At 43.1% G+C, this 12,500-nt stretch overlaps 1 protein-coding gene across 3 annotated transcripts in view; it reads left to right on the forward strand.

Moving 5' to 3' along the window:
* The window catches only part of foxo6b (forkhead box O6 b), a 35,462-nt gene that overhangs the window by 1,330 nt on the left and 21,632 nt on the right, over window positions 1-12,500 (forward strand). For all 3 annotated transcript variants that reach the window (XR_014533938.1, XR_014533939.1, XM_083543286.1), the window contains exon 1: window positions 1-138. This exon is cut by the window's left edge and continues 1,330 nt beyond it. Coding sequence is in view for 1 of the 3 variants with exons in the window: in XM_083543286.1 (XP_083399412.1) it covers window positions 1-138 (138 nt within the window). In the remaining 2 variants the exon portion in view is untranslated. The remainder of the gene's footprint in view (window positions 139-12,500) is intronic.

Consider the following 12,500-nt stretch of genomic DNA (forward strand, 5'->3'; position numbering starts at 1 on the left):
TACGCCGACCTCATCACCCGCGCCATCGAAAGCACGCCCGACAAGCGCCTCACGCTCTCCCAGATCTACGACTGGATGGTGCGCTTCGTGCCATATTTCAAGGATAAAGGGGACAGCAACAGCTCTGCCGGCTGGAAGGTATGCTTGTGCAACGATTATGGGGGAGTACACACAGCTCTCACTGCTGTAGTAGTAAAAAAAAAAAAAAAAAAAAAACATCGTGTCCTCCGGTGACCGCAGCACACTGAACTGATCATTTAGAAATGATGCCTCGTATCATGACGCATAAGAGCGCGATGAATGGTGAGCAGTGGGACGTGGGGGTGGAGAGGGTTCACTGGGTTCGGAGTACTGGGCTCGCGTTTAGAGGGGGAAAAAAACCCAAATCCGCCCAGCTTCGTGCGAATGTGAAGCTCCGTGACGCATTTGAGCTGATTAGATTGTAGTGATGTGTACTGTACACTTGTGTGTGTGTGTGTGTGTGTGTGTGTGTGTGTGTGAGAGCCTGGGGTTAACGAGTGTATAGATCTCAAGGGAGTCAATCCGGCACGGGGAACAGGGGGGGATCCACACACACACACACACACACACACACACACACACACACACACACACACACACACACACACACACACACACACACACACACACACATATAATAATACAGAAACCTCCCCTCCAGCCCGCAGTGTTATATTTACCGAGTGCACACAACAAGGGTTCAAGAAAATAGTAGACGCACCATATTAGATCTTCTTCAACAGTAACATGATGAGCCATGAAGTGCAACCGCACAAGTAAAGCCCCAGAGCTCACTTGGCGACAGATAAATGCGAATGATGTCACAGTGTGATGCTGAACCGCTTTTCTTCCCTCATAGTGGCCCACGACATACTTTCATAAGAATCTAATTAGTTGTTTTTCTTTATAAACCCCCCCCCCCCACCCAACATTGTGACCATCTGAGTGTTCACATGCTTCATAATGCAGCACATAAGCCATGTTTCTCTCTAGTGTTCTCTGGTTTTCTCTATTTCTTTAAAAAAAAAAAAAGGATTTAGATTTTCCAATGCTGCCAAGGAGTGGTCCAGAACATGATTATGGATCTGTGCTGAATTTTTCGGAATAATTTTTGACATTTTTTTGCAAAAAATACACCGATATACAAAAGACAGCACGTTATTCAGAGCCAATTCAGAATCATTTACACGTGCGGACCTTAGGGCCACGTTATTTTTTTTTTTTTACATTTTATTTCTTTCTTTCCTTTAACAGGGTGTTCCGCTCGAGCCTGGTCGTTTACGAGACTGTTGTTAAACGTGGAATGTTGTTAGTACCTGAAGAGGGGAGGTAATAGCGCTTTTATTGTAGCCTGTATGATTTGAGAGCATGTAAAAGGCTATTAAATAATAATACTGCCTACAAAAAACGCCGGACTCACTTCAACGGATACGTGAAGGCCTCGAGCGCTCCCTGCATACTCTATGTGAAGTCCTGATGGTCTCAGATGGTTCAAACTTTTTGTTATTTTTACCATGTACCTTTTTATAACTCGAATCCATTTGAATGTAAGAATATTTGGGAGGCTTTTACCCACAACAACATTGCTTTCAGATGTAGACCTGAAACCCTCCAAACCCTCGGCAGTCCTAACATAGCTTAAATTAATCGTCAAATCGGAATGTCGAAACTCGATTTAAATCTGGCCTAATTCCTCAGGATCTGTTTGTTTTGCCCCGGGATCTATAGCTGGGTGTCACTCAGATACGCTCCTATTGGACTTTGCAGCAGGGTGCAGGCTTTGATTTGTCAGAGGGGTGTTATACGCTTGGAAAACAACTTGATTCAATCAAAATAATGTTGTGGAAAACAGGCTCACACGCTTGCACGTGTTGGCCCCTGAACAGTTGGCATCAGGTTTTAATGCACTCTTAATTCTGACACACACACACACACACACACACACACACACACACACACACACACACACACACTTTTTTTGTATCTTTCTACTGAAGGAATTCTGACCATCCCTCTTTCTACGTATGCAGTATTTCAGCTGTATAGTAGAAAGAAATCAATTGAAAGAACATCATTCGTTCACACTGACCTTCAGGATAAAGAGTTACTGAAGATACGTGATGTAAAAGCAATTTACATCTAATAATGTTAATGTGTGGCGTATATAATACCCTCCTGTATTAACCACCGTGGTGTTTCTCAGCCTTGCGTGAGAGTAATAACCACTATAGTGAAATGCGAGGTCGAGAGAATGCAGTGTTTCGTCAATGTGGGGGGGAAAAAAGCAAGCAGAAGATCACTGGCCTTGTGAATATAAAAGAGAAAAAACACAGGAATTGGGAGGAATTAGTTGAGTAATCTATAAGCGAAGTGTATTCAAGCCTAGGAGCCCTTTGACCTGTAATGGGAGAACAGAGTAATGGGTTCATTCAGGGTTGAATCTTGCAGGATGTCGTGTTCACACAATGAAAGAGCTGCCTGGTTTAATTAAAGGTGACACAGTGGTGCAGAAGGTAACATCGCCTACTTACAGCTCCAAGGTCTCAGAGATCAGGTAACTGTGTCTGTGTATAGATATTTGCATGTTCTCCCTCTGTGAGTGTGTGTGTGTGTGTGTGTGTGTGTGTGGGTTGCCTCTTTGTTCTCCAGTGTTCCTTCAGCTGTCCAAAACATGCAGGTAGGTGGATTGAGTATGCAAACCCGTCTGTAGGTATGACCGTGTGTGTGTGTGTGTGTGTGTGTGTGTGTGTGTGTGTGTGTGTGTGTGTGTGTGTGTGTGTGTACTTGGCCTGGTGTTCCACCTTCTTTGCAGTGCTCCTGAGACAGGCTCTATCTCTATTTTGACCCCAGACCTGGATAGCACGAACAAAGCATATAGAGAGATGAAGATCTCAAAACTGCAAGGAAATCAGAAGTTATCAGTGTTGACTGAGAAAGAAGGTCTTAGGTAAAGCATGTAGAGCACTCTTCTTCAATGGAGGAATTTTCCTTTCCATCCCCATCCAAAAGTTTGGCGCTTCCAATTTGGCTGCTCATACCAGTGGTCCCGCTTCATTCCAGGCAGCTTTGCGAACACACCAAGTAAGCCCTCGCAAATCTGAAATGGCTTCAGGAAGCACCGCTGGCTTTGTCCTGACAAAGGCACAGCAGAAGGACTGAGAGCTTGGTGGGCTGGATTGGTGCTGATGCTTCATCAAAGCCAAGACTGTTTGTCAGTAAAATCCATGCTTTGGCCCTTGGCTAAGCTCGGCTGGTCCTTTTTTGAGTCAGCGAGGGAAGGATTTTGTTGAGCGAATTGAAAAAATCCAAGTCAGATGCAGATGGTTTAAATATCTGGATCTTTAGAGGCAGAGTAATGGATGCTAATGGTACAGTATTATTCATCTGTGAACTTTTAGTCCCTGCTGTTTAAGATACGGAAAAAATGCAACGTCTCAGATACTTTTGAGGACACTTTCCCCATACACGTTGGTGTCAAAAAGTTTTAAGACTCACTCTGTTTGCAAGGAAGTACTTTAATTATCTACGTTTCCACACTGTCACCTTTAAAATAGACCTCTTACACAGCAATACAGCGCCCCCAGTGTTCTGGAATGTGTCCTGGTAGCCTTCCTTTCTAAGCGTTTAAAGCACCTTCTGCGATTCTGTCAAAACGGCAATCAAGATCTCCGTCTTCGGGAAAAAGAGGGCGAAGTCCGCAGGAGCCGAATCTGAGACCGTGTGGATTGTTCTCCGACGATCATCACGCGCGAGTTGCCGAACGGTTTTCAGGGGTTGATCTCGTTAAAGGTCTGCCTGATTTCTCGCCATCTTCCATGTCGTTCTTCCGCTCCTGAAGAACACGTGTCGCTCAAAACACCTCGAACGACACGTTGCGACGTCTCTGTTGCAGATTTGCTCACACAGAAATTCACGTTTTCTCTTTGTTCTAACTGGCTGATGTTGAACTTGAACTCCGTGATGAAATCTCATGCGGTCAGAACAGCGTTGGGTACATCATTAGTCTCCACTTTTTTATACCACCTGGTGTACAGAAGTTTTGCATGTTCTATCTACATCGGTGTGACTTTCTTCTTGGAGTTTTATACTTCCTAAGTGTAATGACTACTCCCGTGTCTACAGGGGGCCCCGTGAAGCACCAACATCCCACATGTCCAGTGTTCCTCAGAGGAAAAGGTGGTTACTGATTCATTAAATGATTCTATTAATACATGAAATAATTCTAAACTTTATATTTCTTAGTAACACAAAATTGCAGAAACTTGCACTTTTAAATAGTGGAGAGATGTTTGGTTCTGTCACCAGCCTGAAGGCTGCAGGTGCAAGTTCCCCACGTGGTCCTGTTAAACCAGACTTTGAACTTGTGTGGATTTTCAAGATTTGTTAGCAAGTTCTGTTTCCAAATGGGAAAATCATGGCATTTTCTAGTACATTTTAGTGCAATATTCCAGTGCTTGGAATATTGTTTTTAGACATATATAGGGTATATGATGTTTTGTGTGTGTGTGTGTGTGTGTGTGTTTGTGTGTGTGTGTGAGCCTGGGACTCCATGTCCAAGGGATGCAACTCTAGTTAATAATTCAGACAAAGCTCATTATCATGGCAGAGCAGATCTCACTCTGATTCCTGCTTCATTACAGCTGCGATGTTTCCATTTTCCAACTCCTTCTTTCTACGCCACAGAAACATGATTTTGTATTTAGTTTTTTTTGTAATGAGTTACTTCTTTTAATGCATGATTCTGTGTGTGTGTGTGTGTGTGTGTGTGTGTGTGTGTGTGTGTGTGTGTGTGTGTGTGTGTGTAATGTAATATACTAATTGCACAGTTTCATTCGTATTCATCATAAAACATTCATTGCAATGCATATGGCTAATGATGTAAAAAAAAAATTAAATAACAGGAGGATTAAATAAAAGCACACAATTTTGTCTTTGGATTCTCTAGAATGAAATTTTTCCTCCACTTGAAGTAGGAGATCCAAACTTGTTCCAGCGTGACAGTGCCCCTGTGCACAAAGCCGGCTCCACGAACATCTGCTTTACATGGGATTTAGTGGAAGAGCCAGACCACCTCACCTTCTCACCTACATCAGAACCTGACTTTACAATCTGTCTGAATGAAACTAAACAAAATCTAGTGAAACATCTTCCCAGAAGATTATAATAAGAATAAGTGTGGAATCGAATGTTCAAGAAAGCACCTATAATCTTATGGTCAGGTGTCCACAAACTTTTGGAAATAAAGTGTTTATGGGTGATATATAGCTGTAAGGTTTGGAAGCAATCACTTCTGACTGGTCAGTCAAATACTTCCTCTGGACCCCTGTGTTTCTGTAGCTAATCACAGCCATGCGTGTATTTATATCGTTATTGTGTTCTGGCACTTTTTCCAGTATTCAGAGTTTTGATTTACTTGAGCCCACAGTCTCAAAACCGCTCGGAGATTTTTATTTTTTTTTGCTAAGCTCTTCAGACAGCGCTCCACTTTTAAGCTCAAATTTCATGAAAAAACTCAGAACACTTGGAAATAAAATGCCCCATGTTCAATCACTGAACTCAAAACCACCTTATCACGACTAACGCTATGCAGCTTTTCTTTCCACTTCAATCCATACTTACTATAATGCAATAAATACAAAATAAATGTAAAGGGAAAGTGGAATACAATTATTATCATCATTTATAAAATAATATAATCAGTGGGTGAGATGTTGGACTTAGATTGGAATTCAAATTCTACCCCTATTAAGATGCCTTCTGGGCCCCTAAGGGAGGCCCTTAACTGTTCTTCTTCTTCTTCTTCTTTCGGCTGCTCCCATTAGGGGTCGCCACAGCGGATCATCCGTCTCCATACCACCCTGTCCTCTATATCTGCCTCTTTTACACCAACTACCTGCATGTCTTCCCTCACCACATCCATGAACCTCCTCCTTGGCCTTCCTCTTTTCCTCCTACCTGGTGGCTCCATCTTCAGCATTTTTCTACCAATATAATTCATGTCCCTTCTCTGCACATGTCCAAACCATCTCAATCTCGCCTCCCTCACCTTGTCACCAAAACATCCTACATGTGCTGTCCCTCTAATAAACTCATTTCTAATCTTGTCCATCCTCGTCACTCCCAATGAAAACCTTAACATCTTCAGCTCTGCTACCTCCAGCTCCACCTCCTGTTTTTTACTCAATGCCACTGTCTCTAATCCATACAACATCGCAGGTCTCACCACAGTCCTATAAACTTTCCCTTTCATTCTTGCAGATACTCTTCTATCACAAATCACTCCTGTCACTCTTCTCCACCCACTCCACCCTGCCTGCACTCTTTTCTTTACTTCCCTAACACACTCTCCATTACTTTGCACTGTTGACCCCAGGTACCTGAACTCCTCCACCTTCTCCACCTCTTCTCCCTGCAACCGCATCACTCCACTGCCCTCCCTCTCATTCACACACATGTACTCTGTCTTACTCCTACTGACTTTCATTCCCCTTCTCTCCAGCGCATATCTCCACCTCTCCAGGCTCTTCTCAACCTGCTCTCTACTCTCACCACAAATCACAATATCATCTGCAAACATCATAGTCCAGGGAGACTCCTGTCTGACCTCATCCGTCAACCTGTCCATCACCACTGCAAACAGGAAAGGGCTCAGGGCCGATCCTTGATGCAGTCCAACCTTCACCCTGAACCAGTCTGTCGTACCTACTGCACACTTTACTGCCGTCACACTGTCCTCATACATGTCCTGCACCACCCTCACATACTTCTCTGACACACCTGACTTCCTCATACAATACCACAACTCCTCTCTCGGCACCCTGTCGTACGCTTTCTCTAAATCCACAAATACACAATGCAGCTCCTTCTGTCCTTCTCTATACTTCTCCATCAACATCCTTAAAGCAAATAAGGCATCTGTGGTGCTCTTCCTCGGCATGAAACCATACTGTTGCTCACAGATGGTCACCTCTTCTCTCAACCTGGCTTCCACTACTCTTTCCCATAACTTCATGGTGTGACTGATCAACTTAATTCCCCTGTAGTTACTGCAGGTCTGCACATCTCCCTTATGCTTAAAGATCGGTACCAGCACACTCCTTCTCCATTCCTCAGGCATCCTCTCCCCTTCCAGAATCCTGTTAAACAATCTGGTTAAAAACTCCACTGCCATCTCTCCTAAACATCTCAACGCTTCTACCGGTATGTCATCTGGTCCAACCGACTTTCCATTCTTCATCCTCTTAATCGCTGCTCTCACTTCCTCCTTACTAATCCTATCTACATCCTGCTTCACCAACTCCACATCCTCCAACCTTCTCTCTCTCTGATTTTCCTTATTCATCAGCTGCTCAAAATACTCCCTCCATCTTCTCAACACACTCTCCTCACTAGTCAACACATTTCCCTCTCCATCCTTTATTGCTCTAACTTGCAGTACATCCTTCCCAGCTCGGTCCCTCTGCTTGGCCAATCGGTATAAATCCTTTTCTCCTTCCTTAGTGTCCAACCTCTTATACAGTTCCTCATATGCCTTTTCCTTGGCTTTCGCCACATCCCTTTTAACCTGCTGCCGCATCTCCTTGTACTCCTGCCTACTTTTCTCATCACTCTGTCGATCCCACTTCTGTTTTGCCAACCTCTTTCCCCTAATGCTCTCCTGCACTTCCTCATTCCACCACCACGTCTCCTTGTCTTGCTTTCTATTTCCAGATGTTACACCAAGTACTTTTCTAGCTGCCTCCCTCATCACTCCTGCAGTAGTTGCCCAATCCTCCGGCACCTCTTCACCACCACCGAGCCCCTGTCTGACCTCTTCCCTGAACCTCACACTACACTCTTCCTCCTTCAGTTTCCACCATCTTATTCTTCTTTCAAACCTTACTTTCCTCCTCTTCTTCTTCGCCTCCAAAACCATCCTACAGACCACCATCCGATGCTGTCTAGCTACACTGTCCCCCGCCAACACCTTACAGTCTCCAATGTCCTTCAGGTTGCATCTCCTACACAGAAGATAATCCACCTGTGTGCACCTTCCTCCACTCTTATACGTCACCCTATGATCCTCCTTCTTCTTAAAATACGTGTTCACCACTGCCATTTCCATCCTTTTAGCAAAATCTACCACCATCTGCCCTTCCACATTCCTCTCCTTAAAACCATACCTACCCATCACCTCCTCATCACCTCTGTTCCCTTCACCTACATGCCCATTAAAGTCTGCCCCAATCACCAATCGTTCTTTCCTAGGTACACCATCTACCACTTCATCTAATTCACTCCAGAATCTTTCTTTCTCCTCCATCTCACAGCCAACTTGTGGAGCATAGGCACTGATGACATTTATCATCATCCCTTCAACTTCCACCTTCACGATCATCACCCTATCAGAAACTCTCTTCACCTCCACTACACTCTTACTATACGCTTCCTTCAGAATCACCCCTACACCATTTCTCTTCCCATCCACACCATGATAAAACAGTTTAAACCCACCTCCAATGTTCCTGGCCTTACTCCCGTTCCACTTGGTCTCCTGAACACACAACACATCTACCTTTCTCCTCTCCATCATATCAGCTATCTCTCTCCCTTTACCCGTCATAGTACCAACATTTAAAGTACCAACCCGAACCTCTACTCTCCTACACTGCTCCTTTTCCTGCCGTCTCTGTAGACGTCTTCCTCCTCTCCTTCTCCTCCTTCGGCCAACAGTAGCCCAATTTCCACCGGTACCCTGTCGGCTAACGATACCTGTGGCGGTCGTTGTTAACCCGGGCCTCGACCGATCCGGTATGAAATTCTCATTTGTGATCCGCATATTTGATTTGGCACATGTTTTACGCTGGATGCCCTTCCTAACGCAACCCTCCCCATTTACCCGGGCTTGGGACCGGCACTAAGAGTACACTGGCTTGTGCCCCCCTAATGGCTGGGTTGGAGGCCCTTAACTGTTGAGTTGTATAAATAAACATGCTTGTAATATTTGTAATCTTTGACATTACATAATGTTAATGTACATGTAATGTATCATATACGTGAGGTCCACTGAGGTCCTAATCATGACGACTGGACAGGAACACACACTTAAATAAAAACAGCAATAAAAAAAATAAATAAAGTGGTTTGGTACAATGGAGGAAAAGGAGGGAGAGGAAGAGCGTAGTGATTAAGCTGGAGCTGGAGATAAAAGACGAGGAAGATTAAGAGGAAGGCAGATAAACAGTCTCAAATGAAAGTTCATTGTGATGTACCTAACGATCTCCGGTTAAATCGAAATCGGCAAGTAGGTTTTGGTACGGAGCCAAATTCATTATGCCGTCAATCTTCCCAAGAGCCCCTGGACTAATAGATGCAAAACACGGCTGATGCATTAACTATCCACTCCTATATTATACAGTGAGTACGAGATGGCCAAGATCTGGGTCATATCTGAAGAAGAAGTATTTCTCAGAAAACCTGATTTCGGGGCTGTGACTACAAAAAACTCCTCAACGTATGAATGGTTCGAGCAGTGCAATTTTCTCACAGAGGCTTCAATACTTTCATTTTCCTGCTCATGAACCGCACAATACCACATTGAGACTCGCCGCAAGTACGATGAAGAGAAACAGCCAAAGAGAAAAGTAGAGAAAATCAAAGTCGTGTGCAGCAGATCCCTGAACCCGGTTTATCATCTGACTAGTTGTGATGGAGGGCGAGAACAATAACAAGGCTTCTACAGGAAAAAAAGAAGAAAAAGAAAGGTGCTTTATACTTTTCCTTTTCTGCAGGTCAGAAGGTCAAGTGTCTTGCTCAAAGAGCAGCAGCTTGGTGATAGTGGGTCTTGAACCCCTGACCAAAGCCTGATTTAAAGCCTCAACAACTGAACTTCCACCTGACCCTAAGGCATCTATGAGAAATTATTTGATGAATCAAACCCAGATGATCATTTGAAATAACAAAAAACTTCTAAAAAGAAGGTTTTGAGTTCAAATCCCAGAACCACCAAGCTGCAACTGCTGGACACTTGAGCAAGTATTTTTTCTGTGTTTTTTGTGTTTGGAAGCCCAATTTTAGATCTTGTCCCTCCCCTTTTTAGCACTAAAACAAAGGGCGTACGGCTCCGCCCTGTATAGTTTATACCTCATGCTAATGTAAATTCCTTTTTTTGCTAAATTAAACCAATCTTTAGAGTAGGCTAGGCTATGTCTCGACCTACCATATCTCTATCGCAAGTCGGGGACTGCCTGTATTACTTTTTTCCTTTCGTACCAAATAATCATTAAGTCACATGATTAAAGGTTTTGTCATCATTTAGGGATCAGGTCAAACAAAATGGCGGTTTGTTTTGCAATTCGCCCAGACAGATCGAATGCTAGTGAAGACGGAAAGGTTAAAAAAATCGGTTAAATGACGCCAAAAAGTAGATCATCGCTCTGTTTGTTGAATCAGTTGAGGATCAGTTATGTGTTGGTATTATGAGGTACTTAGATTTTTAATCCGAAATTCATGAGGCTTTCTCCCATTGGGCGAGGGGAGATGGATGAGCCGTAATCAGCGACAAGAGAGCGGCAGTGATTAATGCGGCCTCTGCGGACTGTGCAGCGGAGCTCGTGATACCCTCCAGTGTCCCACTTTGATGCCTGAGCTTCAGGATATACAGCCCTCGCTATTGGCTTGTAAACGAGAAGAGAATTTCAGCACGTGCTTTACTGTCGTTAGCGGTCTAAGATGTAGTCATGCAGTCAGACAGTGTTCCTCAGCTCAAGTGTCTACATGGAGCTTGGATGCAAGGAAGAGCTGTGACGTGTTGTGTAGCTAATAATTACGTTTATAATGCATGTTTTATGACTGTATTATATAACATGAACCCAAAGGGTGACGTGTAGACTAGATTGCGTGTACGTAGGCATGTGTGAGGTATTAATGGGAAGACTTGGGGTTATAAACCAAAGCACACTTAAGGTAGAAAATGGCAGCTGAGTGTGGAAGCTTTGCATGTCTGTTTGATGAAAATAGGTCATGATGCAGGCCACGTTGCATTTAGTATGCTGCCGATGTGTCTATTGACTTCCTGAGACCACACATAGCCTTGAATGAACCCGGTTCTCCTTTCTTTTTCTCTCTTTCTCTCTCTCTCTCTCTCTCTCTCTCTCTCTCTCTCTCTCTCTCTCTCTCTCTCTCTCTGTCTATCGGTCTATCTATCTGTCTATCTGACTCTCACGCCCTCCCTTCTCTCATGCACTGTGCAATTCAACATTTCATCTTCTAAAGCTGTTTTTTTTTTTTTTTATCTAAGCGTTTGCATGATAGAAAGACATAGTATGGTTCTCATTCTCTTTCTCTCTCTCTCTCTCTCTCTCTCTCTCTCTCTCTCTCTCTCTCTCTCTCTCTCTCTCTCTATCTCTCTCTCATTTTTCACTCTTTGTGCCATCGCCACTATCGATTGGTTTCTTTCTCCTAAATTTTGGCTGCATCAGATCTGGGATTTCATTAAGGATCTTTATTCTCTTTGATGCTCCGCAACTAGATTAGCGTGATTTTTTTTATTTGCTAGCCGCATTATAGCGAGTGTTAAAACCCGCATGCTAACTGCTTGCTAATGATTCTGGTAACGAAAAATGAAAGGATGAACATGTTATCTATAAATTATTATAGATTGTTATTTTCTTTTTTAAAGAAAAAAAAGTCTTGAAATAAAAAACTAATAAGAAGAATACAAATTATTTCATACCCAAGAAGGTGAATATTTCGCCGGATTACATTTTCAGTATTATTATTATTTATTTTTTTGAAAAGTTGTCTCATCCCGAGATCCTGCTTTCCAGTGTACACATCAGGGATGTAACTGAATACAAATACATTATTCAGCATGAACAAATAAACAGATACAATTCTGAATAGGACTCACATTATTCTTTTCTTTCTTTTTTTTTGTAAACAACGATTGCCAGAAAGTTTCACAGGCATCCACAGGTGTGTACTGGGCCTGGGATCCCACAGGACATGAGTCGCATGAGTGAGAGGTTTTTCTTTATTTTTTTCTCTGGGCGTGGGTGAGCATCAGTTACAAAGTCTGGATTTGTGCACAAGGGCATTGCCATGCTGGAACATTTGGGTTTCCAAGTTCGAGTGAACGCAAAATTTTGTTTTACCGCATACAAAGACGTCCGACACAATTGTGTGCCTCCAGCTTTGTGGTAACAGTTTGGAGAAGAATCACATATGGCAGAAAAGTTCGGATGTCCCAATACTTTTGACAAGAAAAAATTGGTCATTAGAAACAACAAAATTGATCACAAACAAAACTCTGTTTTCTATTTTCTTCCCTACAAAACAAAGTCACACAACTGGACGCATTGTGATGATTTGATTGAGATTTTTGGATGCATCATCGCTTTAATGTCTGTATGATCTGATTCTTGGTTTGCGACTCAACCCTAATAGATATATAACAATAATGCCAGCATGGTGATTAGTAAAAAAAAACTTACATAAGT

Source organism: Silurus aristotelis, assembly GCF_946808225.1.
Source record: "Silurus aristotelis genome assembly, chromosome: 6".
NCBI classification, from domain to species: Eukaryota; Metazoa; Chordata; class Actinopteri; order Siluriformes; family Siluridae; genus Silurus; species Silurus aristotelis.